At 46.2% G+C, this 22,359-nt stretch overlaps 2 protein-coding genes across 2 annotated transcripts; both read left to right on the forward strand.

The window, feature by feature from the left end:
- The first annotated feature begins 3,004 nt into the window (after positions 1–3,004).
- On the forward strand, positions 3,005–4,312 carry LOC133921739 (transcription factor MYB30-like). The gene is made up of 2 exons (XM_062366741.1): positions 3,005–3,424; positions 3,656–4,312. The coding sequence occupies exons 1-2, from the start codon at positions 3,162–3,164 to the stop codon at positions 4,116–4,118; spliced, it is 726 nt and encodes a 241-aa protein (XP_062222725.1). The 5' UTR covers positions 3,005–3,161; the 3' UTR covers positions 4,119–4,312.
- Positions 4,313–9,334: 5,022 nt separating this feature from the next.
- Positions 9,335–13,817, forward strand: LOC133921740 (wall-associated receptor kinase 5-like). Its single transcript, XM_062366742.1, has 3 exons — positions 9,335–10,430; positions 12,315–12,485; positions 12,577–13,817. Exons 1-3 carry the CDS (start codon positions 9,542–9,544, stop codon positions 13,755–13,757), a joined length of 2,241 nt encoding a protein of 746 aa, XP_062222726.1. The 5' UTR covers positions 9,335–9,541; the 3' UTR covers positions 13,758–13,817.
- Positions 13,818–22,359: the final 8,542 nt, after the last annotated feature.

Genomic DNA, 22,359 nt, shown 5'->3' on the forward strand with positions numbered 1-22,359 from the left:
AGACAGGCATGTCGTTTTATTCACTTTCCGGACAGCTTGTGTGCAAGACTTCTAAAGGCCAAGTATTATCCTCGAGGCTCCTTAATCGACACAGCCTTCAGCTCAAATGCTTCAAGTACTTGGAAGGCTGTTATCCATGGACTTGAATTACTGAAAAAAGGAGTCATATGGCGCATTGGTTCTGGATCTCAGGTTCGAATATGGCGTGACCCCTGGATCCCAAGGAAATATACTCTTCGGGTCACAACAACAAGACGGACATGCAGACTTCACTGGGTTTCCGAGCTGATGGATTCAAATGGAACAGACTGGGATAAGGACCGGCTTACTGCATATTTTAACCCGGTTGATATTGATGCTATCTCAAAAATTATTCTCCCACAAAGGCGATCTAAAGATTTCATTGCTTGGCATATGGAAAGAACGGGTATTTTCACAGTTCGCAGTAATTATAATTTGGGCCTACAGCTACGCAATGCGGCCTCCATGGCTGGGAGTTCCACTTCTGCAGTTGCTGGTGATCGAAAGTTGTGGCACCATGTCTGGTCCGGCCACTTACCACAGAAAATCAAAATTTTTGCTTGGAAACTCTCTCGGGATGCCCTTCCAATGAAGCATAACAAATATAAAAGAAGGTTAGAAGTGGATAGTATCTGTAATCTGTGTGGTACTGCAATTGAAGATAGTCACCATGCTGTTGTCCGTTGTCCTAGGGCGCATGCACTCCGGCAGGCTTTGAGGGGGCTTTGGCCGTTGCCGGATGAAGAGCTGTTCAACTCCTCGGGCCCTGATTGGCTTCTTTTACTCCTCCAAAATGTGTCGGGTGAACAACGTGACCTGCTCAGACTTTTGTTCTGGAAAGCTTGGACAGTTCACAACAATATTGTGCATAACTCTGGTCCTACTTCAGTTGATAGTTCAGTCCGTTCCCTGCTGTCGTATCGGGAATCTCTAATGAATATCAGCCAATATAACGTCTCCCAGGATGTGAAAGGTAAAGGTTTAGCTTGGATTTCAGGGGGAAATCCTCTTCTGATGCACAAACCTTTGGTGGCCTTCTCTAGGAACGCATGGATACCCCCGAAGCATGGATGGTTAAAAGTAAATGTTGATGGCGCGTATATTGAGCAAACTAGGGAGGCTGGGATTGGTATGCTGGCTAGAGATCATACAGGTACGGTCTGTTTTTCTGCTTGGCGTGTCCTGTTCCACTGTTCGGGTCCTGTCGAAGCGGAAGCTCGAGCCTGTGTTGAAGGGTTGAGGCTTGCGTCTCAATGGGTTCATCTGCTGGTTTTGCTAGAATCCGACTGCTCAAGAGTGGTCAAAGCTTTTAAAAGCACGATGGAGGACAGGTCTGAGATTGCGTTCCAGATCAGAGAAGGCAAAGAACTGGTACATTTGCTTCAAGAGGTGCGGTTCATTCAGGTAAATTGTGAGCGAAATTCAGCAGCGCATGTATTAGCTCAGTTGGCTAGAAGGAATGTACATTCAGCTGTCTGGTTGAGGCAAGTGCCCTCTTGTATTGCCCAACTAGTTGTTCTGGAGTGCAATAGTTCTCCTTAATCTATAAATCTCATGGTTCCACTCTGATCACCTGGGCCGCTTGTCTATTAGAGAATTTACCTACTGAATACTGTGTATAGAAAAAATCACAAAAAATTGTGTGTACATATGTACACTCTTGTCCCTTAGTGTGCATAGCATTGCAAGTAACTCATCAACACTATCTAACCAAAACTAGGGAAACTTTTAGCTCAAAATTCAAAATCTCAAGTTGAAAATTTTCTAACATCAATTTTAAGAAACTGAAAAAAAACTTTCAATTAGAACATGAAGTTTCAATAGTGGCTGCAACTTTGAAGTCAGTAAATAAAAACAACACACTAGATTGTAAATGCCGTTTAGTTTGTACACATATATCGCTTCAGGTTTTGCGTATAAATTTTTTCGCCAGATGTGATAGTTATTCTTTATCAGTAGTGGATTAGCAGGATGAATAAAATAATCAACAGGGAGTAACAATGTGAACAACTCAGATATTAACCAATTCCTTGTTCTATTCTAATGAAACAAAAAGTGAATTTTGAACCAAAGTAAGTATACCACAACATGCTATGAAAGCTAAAATCAGTGTACGATTACCTACCAATGGGCATATGTGGATGGGGAAGTTAAACATGTCCCACTACCCAGTTTATTTTGGGTGTCCAACAAATTTAACGGAGGTGAAGAAGAGTATATGGTTGTGTTGTCATTGTAATAATTTATTTATTTCTCAGAGATCTCAATATAATATGGGGATTCATTTTTTCCACCTTTAATAACTCCAGCAATATTCGACAAAAATGAACGGGCAAAAACCTCGGATTCAGCGCTTAATTGCAAATTACGTCGCATACCAAACCTTTGAGACACACGTGGAGATTTAGGCCTTCAGTTTTCTAATCAAGGAACCTTTTTTCCCTCGAGAATCATACCCTATCATTAGACACACATGCTCATCCATTCCCACTCCTTTAACAGTAATGGACCTAAAACCAAAATAATCGATTGTTTCACATATTAGACTAAAGCCTAAGTGTCTTATTTATTAGACTATAAATATTATATGATCCTGGTATATATGATAAATTACTGTAAAATAAAAAAATTATCTAATATCATATATACCCTCTAACTATAAGTGGATAAGTTCATACCTTTAAGACAATACTGGAGGATACACGCATGCCTCACTCTAAAAAAGCAGCACAAAGTACAAAGGAACCAAGCAATACAAAAATGACGGAAGCAACGTAGAATCACGGACTCGATCCAAGCAAACAAGTAAAAAAATGAACGAATTCAAACGTAGCTTAAACTATTCACATTTCCTCTCATTCGGGGCCGAGCCTCCTTCGTCGAACCTCCCGATTAGGCGATTTGACCACGTTTGCAATTGTCGCGGACCGAGCATAAATAGCCCAGCGCGCGGCCCTCCCAGTCCACACAGCTCCAGCCGCACTCCGCTGAGCTAGCCCGAGCGCACACACAGCAAGCTCCCTTACTCGCTCGTCAAGACCCAGCAAGCGATCTACGCGCTCACAACGCGTGCTCACGAGGAGAGCAAGCAAGCGGCGCCGCCGGCCGGACTAGAAGAAGAAACTAAAGGACAGTAGCAGATGGGGAGGGCTCCGTGCTGCGAGAAGATGGGACTCAAGAGGGGTCCCTGGACGCCTGAGGAGGACAGGATCCTGGTGGCGCACATCGAGCGCCACGGGCACAGCAACTGGCGCGCGCTGCCGAAGCAGGCCGGCCTGCTGCGCTGCGGCAAGAGCTGCCGGCTCCGCTGGATCAACTACCTGCGCCCCGACATCAAGCGCGGCAACTTCACCAGGGAGGAGGAGGACGCCATCATACACCTCCACCACATGCTCGGCAACAGGTGCTTACTCTCATCAAGCTAATAATCTCTTGCTTTAATTTGGGCTAAGCTGGCTGTTTCAATGGAGCAGCGGCTAGATCAGTTCTTGATAGTTGATCCAGTCCTGGAACCGGATCAAGCAAGGACAATTAATATAAATAATATCAACATGCCCCTAATCAATCAATTATACCCTTTAAATTATGTCTAAAGAATATGCACACTAAACAACTCATTTGTGTATGATTTCAGATGGTCGGCAATTGCTACCAGGCTGCCGGGGAGGACGGACAACGAGATCAAGAACGTCTGGCACACGCACCTCAAGAAGCGGCTGGAGCCAAAGCCATCCAGCCAGGCGCCCAAGCGCAAACCCAAGAAGCAGCAGCCTGAGGCCGTGACGCTGGACGGCCCGACCACCTTGCCGGTGTCGCCGGAGCAGTCGCTCTCGTCGTCGACCACCACCACCACCGACTACTCAGCGGCATCGTCGTTGGAGAACGCGGACAGCTTCATCTCGGAGGAGTTCCAGATTGACGACATCTTCTGGTCGGAGACGCTGGCGATGACGATGGACAGCTCCGGTTCTCCGATTGAGACAGGGGACAGTTTCGGCTTAGACGGCGCGTCGGCGCCGTCGACCAACGACGACGTGGACTTCTGGCTCAAATTGTTCATGCAGGCTAGTGACATGCAGACTTTGCCCCAGATTTAGTCATAGGGATGGTCCCTCCGCTGGTTTTTTGCCTCACGATTCTTTGAATCTTTGTTCTGCTCCGTTTTGGTGGGTATATATCCAACTGAAATCTTGTGAAGCGAAAGTATTTGCTTGATCATGGCAGTGTTCACTTGCATGCACTAGGTAGCATTTGTTTGATCGAACGAAATTGAATGAGATATGATTATCTAGATGAGATGGTGTTGGACGAGATGCTACTGAATGAGGTTGTATAAGTAAGTTGTTTAATTACGAATCGAGCTTAACTCGGTTGGTCGCGTCGCATGGCATGATACGACCCGCTCGTGTTTGAGTTTTAGAGTGATGTGGGTGCGCACGAGTTGTGTAGCACGTGTGTTATAATCTAAAAAAATAGGCTGTTTGGTTGGATATATGAGATGAAACGAGAATGTGTTGTGTTGGTTGTATAGAATGTAACGATTTGATACAAGATTCTATTTGATTATCTGAATAGGTCGATGCTAGATGAGCTGTATAGTATAGTATGATAAAAATGTATATAAATGATGTATTGCAAAGAAGCTAATTTTTCACCATATATCATATGGCTAAAAGTAATTTTATAAATTATTCTATCATATAATAAAAATATTAGTGAATTTTCCTAGATTACTGAGAATATATTTGAGGCCCCTAATAATTATTAGAAATTATAAAAGTAGTCTTTTTTAAGAATTTTAGTTCCAATTTTATATAGCTTTTTTATGAATCCAATTAACATAGGTTGTAAATGAATTATGAAACACATAAAAAAGTTTTAAAATTTTCAGAGCAACATAGGACCACTATTTTGTTTTTTGGAATTGTGGATACTGTTCATGCGCGATTTTAGTGTTTGCGCGGAACTGGTCCGACTGGAAGGCTTTCTTAAACCAAATTTGCCGAACCATCTGATATAGCATATTAAAGGAATATTTTTTAATATAAATAACCTTATCCTGTATCGATCGGTACAATCCATCATACAAACAGATAAATAACCTCCTATCTAAGACCGATCGGTACTATACCGGATGGTACATCTAATCAAACATTGGCAAATTTAATTGAGGCTTTTTTTTTCTGGTCACCTGGGCCGCTTGGCTGGTTACATGGGCACCACCACCTGGCTTCCCATGCCTCCCTCATCCTGTTTTCTCTGTCGCCCAGCCGCCCAGAACTTCGACAGCCATTTGCCCATCCAAATTCTACCTAGGTTTGCTCTACAAATATAGTATTGTCCAACCAAATTTCGATTAAAAAACCAAATAAATGCCATCAAACTTCTAGGCACGACCAAAATTTAGCTTGACACAGCAAATTGAACCAAATAAGCCCAGAGACTTTCATGATCTCTCCCTCTGCTCCTTTCACATATGGAACTTACTAGGTGTAAAGCCCTTTTTAATCCCTCATCCTCTTTTTTGTTCAATGATAGTTGGGCCCCACCACAATACTCGCTTAAAGCTAAAGCATGATTCATTCAAATATATGGATGAGATGTAGGCCTGATCATATGTTTAGATTTAAGGGCCCCTCTTACAAAACTTGTGAAGAGAAGTTTTAGATTTTTACACACTGATTAAAGGAGTAGATCACATTCTCTTCCAAAAATTACCAGGTCAACTATTATATGTTCGCAAGAATACCATAAGATCATGATGGCTTGGTTTCATACCATCAAGTTTTATGCAATCTAGGATTTTATTATCACTGCCTCCCTTAATCAAACTTCCTTAACCTAAAGCTAAAAAAAACCTCCTTAGCCTTTTCCTTATTTCTCTATTTTCTGGAAAAAAAATATTCTGTACATAGATTAAATGCCCTATTCAGCCCATTTCTTCGCGGTTCAGCCTGACTAGCGAGCATTGCCCAACTGGGCTTCAGTTGGGCCTGCTAATCCTCGTCCGCGTGTCCTTTTTGTGGCCGGATGACAGTGATGCCGTGGGCACCTCCGTTTGTGCCCAGACGATTCTGCAGCCTGCTCGGATTATTTCCGTCTCCTCACGGTCCGGCCGATCTCCCGTAGCAGATTCAGCCCATCGTCTTCGCACCCTTTGGCATGCCAGCCCGCCCAGCCACTGTCTTCGGCCCAGATTTAGGACATATTGGACCGAAGCTTTTGTCTTTTATCTTTTTCCTGGTTTCTGATTTCTGTCTATGATTTTTTATTAATTTTTATAATAAACTTTAATTTCTTAGTACATTAAAAACAGAAAATCTTATCTCAATCAGTTTTATAGCTTTTAGTTAATTTATTCAGAGACTAACTTTTCAGCTTTCTAAAAACCAGCTCGCAGCTAGATTGTTTGATTCGGCTTCTAGCTTTTAAAAAACAGAAACCTAGAAAAACCAAACCAAACAGGTCCTTATTTTCATTTGCGTTTAACTGACTCCTCTAAGTCCAAGGCTACAACTGTGAATGAGCTTTCAACTTGGTGGTTCGTTACGAGTGGCTGGGTCAAGAGCTCAACGTCTGGCTCTTGTATGCTCTGTAGATGAGAGGGATTTATTTCTAGATGGATTTCTTCCGGAGAGTCTCAAGTGTACGTGGACCACAATAAGAGTGCTATGTATCGTTGTTTACGGAGTCAAAGACTTAGCATATTTCTTCAAGGGATAAATACAAAAAACCCCTAAAAGTCACTTGGATTTTGACTTCCCCCCGCCCCAAAGTTGTTTTGTTGCAAAAAAAACCCCAAAGATTTGATTTTGTTGCAAAAACACCCCTAAAAATTCAAAAAAAAATAAAAAAAATCATAAAAATTTCTAAAAAAAACTAGAGACAATTATAAGACCTTTTGTGAATTTTTTTTTCAAAAATAATATCCTTTGCATCATATTTCATGGAGAGTAAGTTTGAAAAAAAAAGAAAAATGTGCAACTCATTTATTAATTCGAGTTAAATGCATAGTTAATTATTTACTAATTCAAAAATCATGAAAAAAAAATTTTAGTCTTCTTACATGATCCTCTATCTTGTAAAAATACATGAAATCTTGAAATAGTTATTGTAACGTGCAGGATTGAGTAAATATATTGTAGATAGATTAATTCATAACTAATCCATAACACCCCCAAAATTAGTGAAACCACTTTTATTAGTTTACTTAAACAATTATTTGTGTAGGAAAAATAATGGTAGACATGAAAAAGTTAAAATAACATGAGTTAATAAATGAGCTGCACATTTTTCTTTTTTTTCCAAACTTCCTCTCCATAAAATATGATGCAAAGGATATTATTTTTGAAAACAAATTTCACAGAAGGTCTTAGAATTGTCTCTAGTTTTTTTTAGATATTTTTTTGTGATTTTTTTATTTTTTTGAATTTTTGGGGGGTTTTTTTTGCAACAAAACAACTTTTAGGGGGGAAAGTCAAAATCCAAGTGATTTGGGGGGGGGGGGGGGTTTGCAGTTTTCCCTTTCTTCAATAAGGCGTGTCTATATGTTATAGGTTTGGAGATGTATAGATGTGAGCCTGTGTTAAATATGATAGGAGTTTGAATACTAGATTTTGTATTCAGTGTTGAGGCTTAAAAAAAAAAAGGTCCAAGCTACAACCGAAGATTTTTCCAGTCTTCCTCCCGTTTCTTCCCGACGCGGACGGCGCGCGGTTGCATCAGAGCTGCAACGCGGCTTGCGTACAGGCTGTGCCAGTGTGGCTCATCCGAAGTCGAATCGACAAAAAGTTACCAGGCCATCTTTTGCTTTGCTACTTGCGACCTCTCAGGAACATCGGTCTGGACCTCGAGGTTTCCATGTCGAATTTCCTGAGCTGCTTGAACAAGACACTGACAAATCAGACTCCGGGGATGTCACGGCCTCTGACGGTGGAGCACCCACACGTGCCTCAAGAAACTGTCATCACCTCACTATCCACCTCTTGATCCTTTCAAACGATCGATCAAATATCAATGAGCCGGGGCATATAGTTTACGGTGACCTTTGCTTAAGGATAAGCAAGTTTTTTGGCTCCGGACAGCGACATTTGATACTTTGACGGACTGGTGCAACTCCCGTCTCCCCTAAAAATTAAACCTACTTTGACATCGAGGTGAAAGTAGTCTGGAGCTGCCGGAACTTCTCGGGCATTATACGTTGAAATCGCCGCTTGTTTGGACGTCCTTGTCGAACTCAGTGAGTTCCAGCCGGGGTGCAATGCAAATATGCAATACAGCAGAGACTTTGGGGAAAAGATTGGCATCCAGATGAAGTCGGTTATTATGTTCAGACGGTAACTGGAACTATGGGTATGGTTGGTTTTTTGTTTCCACCCTTGTAATCTAGTTTTACTCGGTAATATTAGGCAAGACAAACCTGGTTAGAAGAGGAGAGTCAATTTGGATCTGTCTCAGAAGTAAAGAAATCAACGCCCACTATATCTAAATTCAAACCAAGTAAAGGAATTGATCATACTTGCTTGTCCTTTAGGGTGGACAAAAGAACCAAACATACCCTATATTGCTGATGAACTGTCCTCCTAACGACTTTGCAATGGACTAGGTGGGAAGACAAATGAAGACGAATGACATCATATGACTTGCCCTTGCGTGCAGATTTGTAACTTGTTCTTTCTAAGGGATGACTCTGCTATTCTGCTACATGCACCACTTAAACAACATATATCTTCATAAGAGTGATCGTTTCTTCTGTAGCATGAAAGACAGTAAGAGTTATAGTACACAGAAAGTACAAAAGCCTCCAAAATTTCAATTTCTAATTTTCTTCACCGTGATATTCTGGCGACTGCTTTCATTTTGGGTCGTGTTGTCTAGGTCCTCTGCACCAAACATGTCCTTAATACATAATAGGCAGTTCTTCTACGTATTCTAGAGGAAAAATAATAATAATTGGCTAAGCTTTTAAAAACAACTAAGCTAGCTGATTAGCAGGATGCCAGTGCTGGATATTGCTAACATCCCTCGAAAAAAGAAGAAAAAAAATCCGTGTATTCCTGCATAAGTTTAGGTACGAGATACACCATTGTTCTGTACTTCTGTTCATACGTCACAACGAAGGCGATGAACAACCAACAGCCGTTTGATTTGGAGGAGTACTGGATCGAATGACCGATCAATCGTTGTCGATTCCCCCACTCATGCATGTAGGCATGTAGCTTGAGCCTGAAGATCAACGTGCACCAACTACCGCAACGCCACATCAGATAAATAGATGTCTCTTTTGAAAACTCTCCCACACCTGTCGCCGTCGTGTAGCTTAAGCCAATGCGTGCTTGGGTTTGAACGAGAACATTTGCCATTTGATCTCTTCACATTAACCTCAGCATGGGCTGATTAAAGCCTCGATTAGTTCACATGAGCATCCTAATTACCAACAAATTAACAGCTTCACCCCGGCCAGGTCATGCCTCCCAATTAAACCACCACAGGCGAGAGAAGCCGCGAGGGCACAAGAGAGATGATTGTTGCATTGATCGCCGTTCTGGTATTTTCGGCACGGCCGGCGGCGACGGCGATGCAACCAAGCGAGACGTGCCAGCGGCGGTGCGGCGACATCGACATCCCGTACCCGTTCGGCATCGGCCCCGGGTGCCACCTCGAGACCGGGGACTGGACGTTCGTGCTCAGCTGCAACCGCACCGCGGATGGGCGGCACCGGGTGTACAACTACAAGATCGAGGTGCTGGACATGTCCGTGCGTCTCGGGCAGCTGCGCATCTGGAACTTCATCAACCCGTGGTGCTACAACGGCACGACGCGGGAGATGAACGACCAGAACAACTGGTGGTACAACATGTCCATCACCAACTTCCGCATCAACGACGCGCAGAACCGGTTCACCGTCATCGGGTGCAACTCGCTGGCCTACATCCGCTCGCTCAACGAAACCACCGACAAGTACATGACGGGGTGCATGGCCATGTGCCCCGCCGCGGGCCGGCTGGAGAACGGCTCCTGCGCCGGCGTCGGGTGCTGCCAGACGGCCATCCCCAGCGGCCTCAACGCGTACCAGGTCTCCTTCGAAGAGAAGTTCAACACCTCGGGGATCGCCAACTTCAGCCCCTGCAGCTACGCCGTGCTCGTCGAGGCCGCCGCCTTCGACTTCCGCACCACGTACGTCACCACCGACGAGTTCATGACCGCCAGCGGCGGCCAGGTTCCGCTCGTGCTCGACTGGGCTATCGGGAACCAGACGTGCGAGGAGGCCAAGCGGAACGCGTCCGCGTACGCCTGCGTCAGCAGCAACAGCGAGTGCGTCGACTCCATGTACGGACGGGGCCGGGGTTACCTGTGCAACTGCTCCGCCGGTTACGAGGGCAACCCCTACCTGCTCAACAGCTGCCAAGGTGAACTCTCTCTTCCTGCCACTATAGGCATGTTTGGATCCTCCTCCCATGCTTGCCTTTTGCCTTGCCTTGCTCGCTCTCCTCGCCAGGTAAGGAGAGGCAAAACAAGAAAAGGCTTGCTGTTTGGTTTCCAGCCTTGCCATCTCTTTTTTTTTTAAGGATGGTAGGAGATCTACCGTTTTTATTAAACTAAAAGTAAAAGAGGGTTAAAAAAGAGAAACAGTAAAGGCAAACAGGAACAACAGAAGCACTTGCGAGAGGCACAGGCCACCTACAGCCGAAATACAGCAAAACCACAGGGCAAACACAACTAAAACATTAAAGGAGCTAAGAAGTACTTATCTAAATCGTCCTTAATCTTTTGAGCCACCGGGATCACTATTTGACTCGTCTCCCGAAATACTCTTGCATTTCGCTCAAGCCATATGTTTCACCAAAAAACGAGAACGAGCCCGTTGAACTGACATCTCAATTGCTTATCAATCTTTCTCATTGCCGCGCGCCACCATCCGCATGGAGTGCGAAAAAGGTCAAAGGAAGGTAGGTTGGAAAGGTATAGCTAAGCAGACAAATGGTATCGTACCTCTTTTGTAAAGGCGCAATCTTTACAAAGGTGCGCCGTAGTTTCGTCTTTTTGATCACATAAATGATAGGCTTGTTCATGGGGCCACCCTCTCTTGCTAATTTCCACTGTTAATATCTTTTGTTGTGATAATAGCCACCCAAACGTTTTGCATTTTGGCTGGGCTTTCACTTTTCATAGTGCCTCCATATCACACTTTTGTAAGGACCTGTGGAACCGAACCTTATAAGCGCTATTAACCGTGTACCATCCATTTAAGGTCCATCTACAGGATATTGAATCCGATTGTTCCTCCACGAATTGTAAGTGCCTGACCTATTCCTATATCGAAGCAATTTGTGATAACTCCTCCTCAATTGAGATTTCCCCAATGTATGATAACCAATGATGGTCTCGTAGTCCTTGTTTGACCTTAAAGTTTTTTTTTCTCTTCGACTTTCTTCCAAAAATCGGCCTTTTTCTCCATTTCTCACTGTAACAACTATGGATGCATTGAAGAGCGCACGGTCTGCCTGATCACATGGAAGAAGGAGACCCTTCCAAGTGCAATCATCATCCTGCCATTTGAACCATAACCATCGAACCTTCAACCCTTCAAAGGCGATCATCATCCTGCCATCTCCTTTCTTTGCCTCTACTTTTCTCTTTCTTCTCCCGAGCAGCAAAAGGTCAATTTTGAGGGGAGGGGAGACAACTCACCGGCGACGAGGAAGAAGCGGCTGGGGCAATGGCGGAATAGGCTCCGGCGATGAGCAGCTCCGGCTCCGAGGCGGTGGAGGCTAGATCTAGCAACGGGGAGGGCAGGACGGTCCAGGCGATAGCGGCTCCCCTGGTCCGGCTCGGCTTCCACATGTGGTGACGGCACTGGTGAGGTGGAGCAGGGAGGTGGCGAGTAGGATAGAGGCGAAGGCGGCTGGCTTGTTCTTTTTATAGGCACTGGAGGCGACGGCGGGGGATGGCAGCGGCATGGCTACAGGGGACAAGGACGGCGATGCGGGGTGTCGATTCGGTGAGGGAGCTCGTCTCAGAGGGGAATCACGAGAACAAACGAAACGATGCTCCCCCGCACTAGCAAGAAAATCCTTATCGAGTAGAGCAAGGTTGCTGGGGAAAGCAAGTATTTTCTGCCCTACCAAACGCTTACCCTTGCCGTCTTGCCGATCCAGGCAAAACAATAACCAGCCAGTACCAAACCAAACACACCAATATCATCATTGTTTGCCGCGTCAAAGCAAGCAAACTACAAACAGGTGTGCCCGTACGGCTAAGTAAACGTACGTTTTTTGCTTTTGGTTTGGCAGATATTAACGAGTGCGAAGACGAAAGATTCAACTACCCATGCTCTGTTCCTGGTACTTGCACCAACACAATTGGATCATTCTACTGCTCATGCCCCGACAAGACGACGGGCAACGCTTACAATGGAACGTGCGAGGAGAACAAATCCCAAATCGGTTGGCAGATCGCCATTGGTAAGCACATATCTCCATCTTCTAGTGAACTATCCAATCCAGTCAGTCCTTATGTATACTTAGCATTTCTTGTTTCCATCGCCTGCTGCAGGTGTTAGCAGTGGCGTTGTCGTGCTGATCGTCACGGCGTCCTGCCTTTACATGATCCACGAGAAGAGGAGGCTCGCCAAGATCAAAACAGAGTACTTCAAGCAGCACGGTGGCCTCCAGCTGTTCGAGGAGATGAAGTCGAGGCAGGGGCTGTCCTTCACGCTCTTCACCCAGGAGGAGCTCGAAGTGGCGACGAACAAGTTCGACGAGCGCAACGTGATCGGGAAGGGCGGGAACGGCACCGTGTACCGGGGCACCACCAAAGACGACGAGACGGTGGCGATCAAAAAGTGCAGGCTGGCCAACGAGCGGCAGAAGAAGGAGTTCGGCAAGGAGATGCTCATCCTGTCCCAGATCAACCACCGGAACATCGTCAAGCTCTACGGCTGCTGCCTCGAGGTGGAGGTCCCGATGCTGGTGTACAAATACATGCCCAACGGCACCCTGTACAGGCTTATCCACGCCCGGCGCGACGGGCCGCGCGTCCCGTTCTCGCTCCGCCTCAAGATCGCGCACCAGGCTGCGGAGGCGCTCGCCTACCTCCACTCCTGGGCGTCCCCTCCGATCATCCACGGCGACGTGAAGGCGTCCAACATACTCCTCGACGAGGACTACACCGCCAAGGTCTCCGATTTCGGGGCCTCGACGGTGGCGCCGACAGACGAGGCCCAGCTCGTCACGTTCGTGCAGGGGACCTGCGGGTACCTGGACCCCGAGTACATGAGGACGTGCAAGCTGACGGACAAGAGCGACGTGTACAGCTTCGGCGTGGTCCTGCTGGAGCTGCTGACTTGCAGGAAGGCGCTGAACCTGGAGGAGCTCGAGGAGGAGAAGTACCTCTCGTCGCAGTTCCTCCTGGTGCTCGGGGAGGACAGGCTCGGGGAGATACTGGACGAGCAGGTGAAGGGCGAGCAGAGCTTCGAGCTGCTCGAGCAGGTCGCGGAGCTGGCGAAGCAGTGCCTGGAGATGGCCAGCGACAAGAGGCCATCTATGAGACAAGTCGCGGAGGAGCTCGATAGGCTGAGCAGGCTGTCCCAGCATCCGTCGGGCCGGCAGAACTCCAAGGAGATCCTGGCCTTGCTTGGTGGATTGCCGAGCACGACCTCTAAAGTTGAAGTTAGTAGTACTAAGAATATTAGTTCTACTGATACAGCGGACATAGGGATTAGATCTCCACGTTAGTAGTACATTTTTTTATGCATGAGCTAGGTCATTCTTAATACTAGTTTTTTTAGATTTTAATTACGTGTCCCGCTTAAGTAAAAAATGATGTGATAAATAATTTAAAGATAAAAGATAAGAGATTTATTTTTTAAAGAAAGAAACTAGCTCTTTAAACAATCTTAAATGACTGTGAAAACAAATTATATATATATATATATATATATTTCTTAACATTAATTTTTTTAGATATCACTTAAAAAATAAAGTATTGGAAAGGACCAAACCAGTGGAAATTTTCCCCTACGTTTCGCTTCTTCCCTAGGAAATTTTGGACAGGCCAAGGGCACGTTTTCTTTTCCGTCAGCCATCTCCATAGGAATGATTCCGTACGAAAATCAGTAGGGAAATGTTCCATACTGTTTTTTTTTAACGTTTTCCCCAGGAATATGAACGGTAGGGAAACTTGCAGTTTCCAGAAGTGACTTCGTATGCATTGCCTGTTGAGTGTTTGTACAGTCATGCGCACAGAGAGATTACACGGCAGGAACTATATATTCCGTCGTCTGCACACGGTGAAAAGGAAAAGAAACAAATGCTTGATATGCCTTCCTTTCGATCCAGCGATCTCGTGTGGCTGAATTCACACATCACCTTTAATCGGTTCTATCGTGCCAACAGTTAAATCCCATGATCAGTGCCATAAACCTCGGTGCCACGCACAGTAAGTAAACACGGTACCGCACTAAAGAATGCACCGGTACTACATGCAACAATGAGGCGCGTGCATGCATGGATATTGGATCCAGCACCTCACCCACTGCAAATCAGCCCCGCGACTCCAGGGCTCCAGGCAAGTCGAGTCGGCGGTGGTCGTGGTCCCCGCGCGCAGCGGAAGGACGCGGGGGACGCCCCGCGCGCTACATCGTCAGGCCGTGCCGTCTGCCCGTATCTGCCCAGACCACTCTCACCAACCTACAGGCCTACACTGCGGCCCCGCCCAGGCCCAGCGGCCGCTAATCCGCGCACGACCAGGTCATGCAAGCCGACAGTACCACCCCGCGCTGCGGAAAGCGCCTCCGGCCGGCCTGGTCCGAAAAGTAGGTGCGTCTCGTGTTGATGGCCGATTCGCGGATGGATGGCTGGCTGGCTGACACTGCTACGGTGCCCAGGGAAGTCAGTCTGGAGGAGCCCCGTGGGCCTGTTTCCATCACGCCATCGGATAGGCCTGACGACATCTGGGAAATTATTTGGTCTCCTGACTTTGACCTCTTGATCGCTCTGCGTAATGTCATGTATTTTTTTAACGAAGGAAATACAATTTCTTGGCTCTATATCAAGAGAGCCATTTTATACATGTGAGCATCCGTGCTAAGTCTGTCAATTAAATTTGAATGGACAAGTTTCACCGCAAGGTCTCCTGTTCGTCGTGATTTTGCGGAATCAGTCGTTGTGAAGATCGATTAACAACTGTGCTCTCGTGATCGCCGGTCCTCTCGCTTGCATCCTCGCCACGCTCCGCCTTCCTCCCACATCGATCATAAGTCCGACGAGTGCTCTGGTCGCTCGACGTGACGCCTCCTTGGAGCTCCTCTTGCCCAGCCGACGCCTCCTCGGCTGCAACACTGTGCTTCACTATTGATGTTTCCGCACATACATTGGCTATCGATAATTATCCTTCGTTATAAGCACAGTTGCTAATTTAATTGTCCCTTAAATGAGGGGTTTAGTTAAGCTGGTGCTCCCTAAAAGTGGCCCCAAAGCATCTTCAGACCACAATATTAAATACTAATTATTTTTGCAATCTTTAGTTTGGAACTATTTTCCATAGTGGATCCCTTGAAGTTCCTTTCAATGGATTTAATTACATGTGCTGCACCTAGTCCAGCTATATTTACATCTGATGGAATCTGACCGTTCGTCTCTAAAGAAGCCGGCTATTCCGTACCAAAAGCTAGATGAAAAGATGGGCTACCTTGCACACGGCAGTTCATGGATCCAGAACCCCCCTGGACATCTCACTTTCGATCTCCAGGTATGTTGCTCCCCTCTTGAACAGTACATTTCAGAGCTACTCATGACACTACGCAGCGTACCTCAATTGGTTAAGGCACAGTGTTACGGACGAGGAGGTATCGGTCGGGTAAGTGAAGCTCCAAGAAGGCGGCATCAGACCGGTTACAACTGTTAGAGACAAAACATATTGCATAGGTACGTTGTACAATTTCTTCAGAGTATAAATTATTCGAATAATTATGTTCACGGTCATGGACATACGGAAGCAGCAATCGCGTTGATTATACTATAAGTGCGTGTCTCTTGATGAGTGAGTATGTGGACTAGATGTCTATGTGATGAGGTTGCTGGCTAAATCTACCAGGATCTGTGTGGTACTAGAGGTACACTAAATGTGTTGAAAGGGACCGCGAAGTGATATGTAGCCCCTCCCAGAACCGAAAACTCCCAAATATAACTTGTTACTATTTTATGGATTTAAAACTATTTCAAAAACTTTGTTACAAGGTTATCTTTGTTATTAATAGTAGAGAATATAACTGGATATCTGCATAAAACCCGCTTTACGCTTAAAACTAAACCGTAAGCCTTATCTTTGAATTACCCCCTTTATGCATCTATCAACACCTTGAAGTAGTATAGGGTTTACTAGGTACTATCTGTACTCACTCTTGCTGTCATTCAGATGAGGAAACCGATGTTAACTTCGCCGGAGGTGAAAGCGAGGATGAAGATGTAGCAACAATGACCCTATTAGGCCATTATTGTGATTTTGGTGATTAATGATAATATAGTCAATGGGACTAACATGTTTGTCAAGAATATATGTTAGTAAGTCTCATAGATGCAATAAATGAAGAAGCCACCGTAACTGGGACAAAGTTGGATTGAATTGGAGAAGTCCCAGTAAGATTTGTCTCACTGGATAGTCCGGTGCTCTGGGTGTTGAACTCACCGGAGCATATTTGACAAAAGGGAGAGAGGCCTGAAGACCTCACTAGAAGGTCCGGTGATCAAAGAAGATACACACCGGAGTATTTTTGTCCAGAGAAGGTTGCAGCCATCAAAGTTGAAGATCAAAGCACTGAATAGTCCGGTGATCAATGTGTTGCACACACTAGACAATGAACAATGCAAAGAGGCAGAACGGAGTTCAACGCATCAGATGGTCTGCTAATGAATTCCGTGCACATTGGAGCATTATTTTCAAAAGGGTTGCATTGGCTCAGATGACTGAAGTCAACTCACCGGATAGTCTGGTGATGAAATGATGTACACTGGATGCTAACACCAGAGCAATTTACACAGAGAAGAAGAAAAGACCCGGGTAGCTCAGGATATACACACTGGATAGTCCGGTGATGGAGATGAAGTATACACCGGTGTGCCTGGTGTTCACAGAGGCTTGAGTGGGGTTCAGACGGCTAGTTTATGAGAGTGTACTCACCAGTTGTTAGTACTATTATTCTCATTAGATCATCCGGCGTTAACAACGTTTCTGAGCCGTTGGGTTAACGGCTAGTGCGCGGGTTTAAGGCTATAAATACCCCTCCACTTAGTCATTTGAAGGTGTGGCATGCTGCTGGAGTGTAGAGAAGTTCATGTACACCTGAGAAGATATCCAAGCCACCAAAGTGCTTAATGTGATTGTCCAAGGCGATTAAGCATAAGATTAGTGAGTGATTAATGCTTATAGGCCCTGAAGGGTGTTACAAAAGCAGTATTCTCATCGTCTTCCATATACATGCTAATCTAGTGATACCCCGAATGGGCATCTAAGAAGCTTAGAAGATCATTGCTAGTGGTTGAGTCAACAAGCTGGTCAATTCAAGGTAGAGGGAAGAGATCTTTGTGGCACGCCTTGTTGAGGCCGCTGAAATCAACGCACATCATCTACTTGCCATTGTGTTTTCGGACCATGACTGGGTTAGCTAGCTATTATGGGTACTGTATTTCTCGGATGAAGTCTGCTTCCAGGATCTTCATGATCTCCATACGAAGTGCTTCCTTTTGGTCAGCTACGAACCAACGTATTTTTTGTTTGACTGGTCAAGCGTTAGGTTGTATTGATAACTTGTGCTCAATCACATCCCTGGGGACTCCGAGCATATCAAACAAACTCTATGGAAAGATGTCTATGTTAGCCCAGAGGAAAGTGATGAGCGTAAGTCCCTATTTGGGGTCCAGGCCAACCCTTATCTAGACCGCCCTGGTCGGGTCAGAGTCATCAATGCATATTGCCTTGAGTCGCTCATCCTGGCTGACGGTGATGTGAACCTTCACTGGGAGACAACTAGGCGTAGTGTTCTATGGCTGTGACTCGAGAGTTAGCTCCATGTCGAGGCTCCTCTTGTCATAGTACATGGCCATCTTTGCATTGCCAAAGATGGTGATGGCCCCGGTTGGACCAGGGATCTTGATCGCCTGATATGCAGTGGGCGATGGCCATGAACTGGGTCATCGCTGGTCACCCCAGGATCGCGTTATAAGCGGTCCTGAAGTCCGTCATATCAAACAGGACCTTTTCGGTCCTGAAGTTACTAGGAGAGCCGAAAGTGACGGGCAGTTCGATCCTCCCCAAGGGCCTAGCCAAAGAGCCCGAGGTAATTCCAAAGAAGGGGGGAGATGGTTTCAACATGCTCCTTGGGATTTGCATGACATCTAGCATGTCGTTGAAGAGGAGGTTGATGGAGCTCCCTCCATCGACTAGTACGAGACCCTGTTGTATGTTTTGTACGGTGGGTTCAACCACAATAGGGTAGCGACAAGGTCGCTTGACACTCGTGGTGTGGTCGGCCTGGCTGAAGGTAAGGGGCACCTCTAACCACTTTAAATGCAGGCTTTGGCCCAGCGTGGTCACCCACACCTCCTGGACTACCGACTTGTATTCCCTGTTCGAGGAATTTGTTATGGCGCCTCTAAAGATGTGGTGGACCATATGATTGGTATGCTAGTACGCTAGTGCCGATTGGTCAGGGTTACCCCCATCCTCACCATCCTCATCGCGCATGGATTTACGCTCTCCAAGTTCCTTGTCGATGATGCCCCGCACAACCTTACACTTAGTTAGGTCGTGGGCATCTGTGCAGTGGATCAGGCAATAGCCACGACCCTTCTTCTCCTCCTTTTTCTCAAAGTACTGGCACGATTGGCCGATCTGCTCGACAGCCATGATGTCGAACGGTCCTTCCTTACGTTTGTTCTTCCTTTTCTCCTTCCAGTCGACCCTTTTGGAGGAGGCAGGCTAGTCGGAGGTTGGTCATGACCTGGCATCAATCTAAGGCTCTTGGGCCTCGGCAGCACGTGCGCACTGGTTTGCGAGCTCGAAGAGCTCAGTTGTGCTTCGGATTTCCTTGGTGGCCACCTTCTCGACCATCTTTTGGTCTTTGACCTCTTTCTTGAATGTTATGACCATGGATTTACTCGTGATCCTTCGAATGGTGTTTTGGAGCTCGGTGAAGCACCGAATGAAGTCTCGCAATGACTCACCTTGTCACTTCCTGACTTGGTATAGGTCTTCCTCGACCCCAGGTTGGTCATATGTCCCTAGAAGTTGGCGATAAACTAATCGCACAGATCTTCCCAAGAGTGAGCCGACTCATGAGGGAGGCTCATAAATCAGGACTTGACTGAACCGGCCAAGGCGGTCGAGAAGTGGATGGCCATGACTTTCCTGTAACCTCCCGCGGCTAGCACCATGGTGGTGTAGATCTGTAGGAACTCCTTGGAGTTAGTCGAGCCATCATACTTTTTGGCTAGGATCTGCCGAAACTTGTCTGGCCAGCGCACCTCTCGTAGTCGGGTAGATAGAGTATTGCACCCCATTCCGTAATGGCGAGTCACCCGCTAATGGGTGATGATGCGTGCTCGGGGAAAGAGACGACAGTCATGCGGTCTCGGGAATGGGATGGAGGAATCTGATGCCTTCCTACTTGAGGGAGGTAGGTGGTAGGGTTGTTTGCCCTTTTCCTGCTCTCACCGGGCACGATCCTCTTGGTCTCGAGTGGCCACTTAGCTCTAGATCACACCACGGAGGTCGCGTTGGTGCGGAGAGTACTACAGGTCAGAGGGTTGGTTGTTCCGATGTGGCAGGGGTCTTCGAGCACTCCTCGTTACCGCGGGAGGACGAGATCTTTCTTGTCGTGGAGTCTATAATGATTCTTGGCGATAATAACCTTCACCAGTCCTAGCGACGGGCATGGTGTTTGCTGACGCGGTTTGGCGTCGAGCGGTATCAACCAGGAGGACGAGGTCACACAACCATGATACTACTAGCGAACCCTCTGGTATTGCTACCGGTGGGTGGCTAAGAAGGATTCACACGGTTTGCAGATTTTGCGCAAGCGTTATGACCCCATAGTCGAGTTGTCGAGTGCGGAGTGGCAACATATCACGAGGAGGAGCCCCCAGCAAATGTGCGCCATGACGGCCTTAGTGACGACGCTGCCAAAGACCGCGTCCTTTGCAGTAGCTCCTCCGGACGATGCTATGGTGTTCAGGGCTGTGTCAGAGAGTCCCCATGTTTGGCGCTGGTCTGGTTCTCCTCTGGGCCCATGTCCTGGGGATCATTGCCGGCACCTGAAACACGGGAGGCTCCGTAGCCCCTTGTTGCATGAGCTATCATGCAAACTTCCCGTTGAGCATCAGAGCCTTCAGACTCCAATTCGATGTCCCATATCTAGAGCACACCGGGCTTATTTGGGTCATATCCCATGATGAATACCCCGCGGTGAACGGGGTCCTCGGAACGGGATTCAGCAATTGCTGTGGATCCGACCATGGGTAGTCCAATCTGATCTCCAAAACCTATTGGAAGGTAGAAAAGCGCTCCCTACCTGGTGAACCAATTGCCGAGGATTAGTCCCTGATAATGATTTTGAGGTGTACCGGTCGATGGGCGTGTGAACGATGCTTACGGTGTGATGAACTCAAGAACACCAGGGGTTATCCAAGTCCAGGCCTCCCAAAGGATAACAATCCTACATACTATTTATTTTATTATGAATGTGTGTGAACTGGTTATAGATGAGATCCTCTCCTCAATCCTAGACTCGTTCTCCTCTTTATATACAAGAGAAGTTGAACTTATAAGGGGGTCCCTTTCCGTAGACCTGTACCTAGCCAGGGTTTGAAATATCATTGGTAACCGCTCGGTTATCGTGGTTACCGGACGGTTCAGGCTGAACCGCTTTCATAAACCGAGAGGTTACCTACCAAACTCAAATTTAAAATTAAAAAAATAAATTTTTGATGAAATTTGACTAGTTTCTATTGAATTCCACCGAATTACTGTACGGTTATTGCGGTTACCGTCACCGGGTGATTTTCGTAGGTAAAACATATTTGTAAACCTTGTACCTAGCTAAATATTCTTTTCTCAGGCCATCACCACATGGAGCACGCATGCTACACCTTGCGCCGATAGTACTGCGGGGCCTATCCCATCCCTATGGATGCCTCCACTTTTATTTTACCTCGGTAGTCCCACTTGTCACCTCGCTGTGAGCCATAAGCTTATTTGCCAAGCCGTTCCATCCCAGCCTTCCATGAGCCCGCCAGCGAACTCGTCCACTTGCCTAGTCATTCTGCAGACCCTGTACCATCTGTCGTGCGGTGCCAAGTCGGTCCGCAAAACCCCACTTCGTAGCATTTAATGCTACGGGATAGGGCACTGCCCATCTGCGCCGGCCATGACTTTGTTCGCTGAAGGAAGGTGCCTCAGGAAGGAAAACACTTGAGTAGAAATAAATAAATATGATTAGACAGGTTAGGTATGGTCATCCCGTGACCAGCAAGGGCTGATCGCGGAATCACAATATATCGCAAGGAGGCTGGTCGTGCAAGCCTCGCGTTAGTTGAGTGAGCTTTGACCTGGTTGCGCGATGGGCCATGGTTTAGTAAATATCCCCCACCGGCCACCATACCCCTCATAGGGCCTGTTAGCTAGGACGCTCCCTTACTCAATACTCTGACATTCTTCTTTATCACATGAGCATCACTTAGAGCTCAATGACTTTGATACATCTCTTTGATCTCATGGTATTTCTCAATGAATCCATATTTTATCGCTTATGCATTTCCTATAAAATAACCTTCTAACAATTCTCAACATAATTATTAATCTATAGGTATTGTCACCACTTATCCGAGCATCATCTAGAGCTCATTCATCTTGATGCATTTCTCTTTATCAAATGTTATTTCTCAATGAATCCATGCTCAATCGTCCATACATCACCTACGGAATAACCTATTAACAATTCTCAACACAATTGTTAGTCCATATATATTTTCATTAATTACAAAAATCACACTTAGGGGCTAGATGCTCCTTTAATACCACAAAATATGAGAGAGCTTGTGACGAGGAAAGCTTTTGGATTGATCAACAAAGCTTGGAGGACATTCAAGATCCAACTTGTCAGGGATTACATTGCTCGCAATCATGAACTATTTGAGGACTACAAGTTCATAACATATGAGGATTGGGTTGCCTTTGTGGAACTGAAGAGTTCAGAGGAGTTCAAAGCTGAAAGCATCAAACACAAGGATATTCAAGCTCACAACAAGCACAAACACAGGTCAGGCACATGTGGTTACGAGGGTG

Source organism: Phragmites australis, chromosome 6 (assembly GCF_958298935.1).
Source record: "Phragmites australis chromosome 6, lpPhrAust1.1, whole genome shotgun sequence".
Taxonomy (NCBI): Eukaryota; Viridiplantae; Streptophyta; class Magnoliopsida; order Poales; family Poaceae; genus Phragmites; species Phragmites australis.

Excerpts from the sequence above, each read along its gene's own strand:
- LOC133921739 (XM_062366741.1), top strand. The coding sequence starts at position 3,162 with ATGGGGAGGGCTCCGTGCTGCGAGAAGATGGGACTCAAGAGGGGTCCC. Across the intron at positions 3,425-3,655 it reads CACCACATGCTCGGCAACAG|ATGGTCGGCAATTGCTACCA; the intron begins GTGCTTACTCTC and ends GTATGATTTCAG.
- LOC133921740 (XM_062366742.1), top strand. The coding sequence starts at position 9,542 with ATGATTGTTGCATTGATCGCCGTTCTGGTATTTTCGGCACGGCCGGCG. Across the intron at positions 10,431-12,314 it reads CCTGCTCAACAGCTGCCAAG|ATATTAACGAGTGCGAAGAC; the intron begins GTGAACTCTCTC and ends TTGGTTTGGCAG. Across the intron at positions 12,486-12,576 it reads CGGTTGGCAGATCGCCATTG|GTGTTAGCAGTGGCGTTGTC; the intron begins GTAAGCACATAT and ends CGCCTGCTGCAG.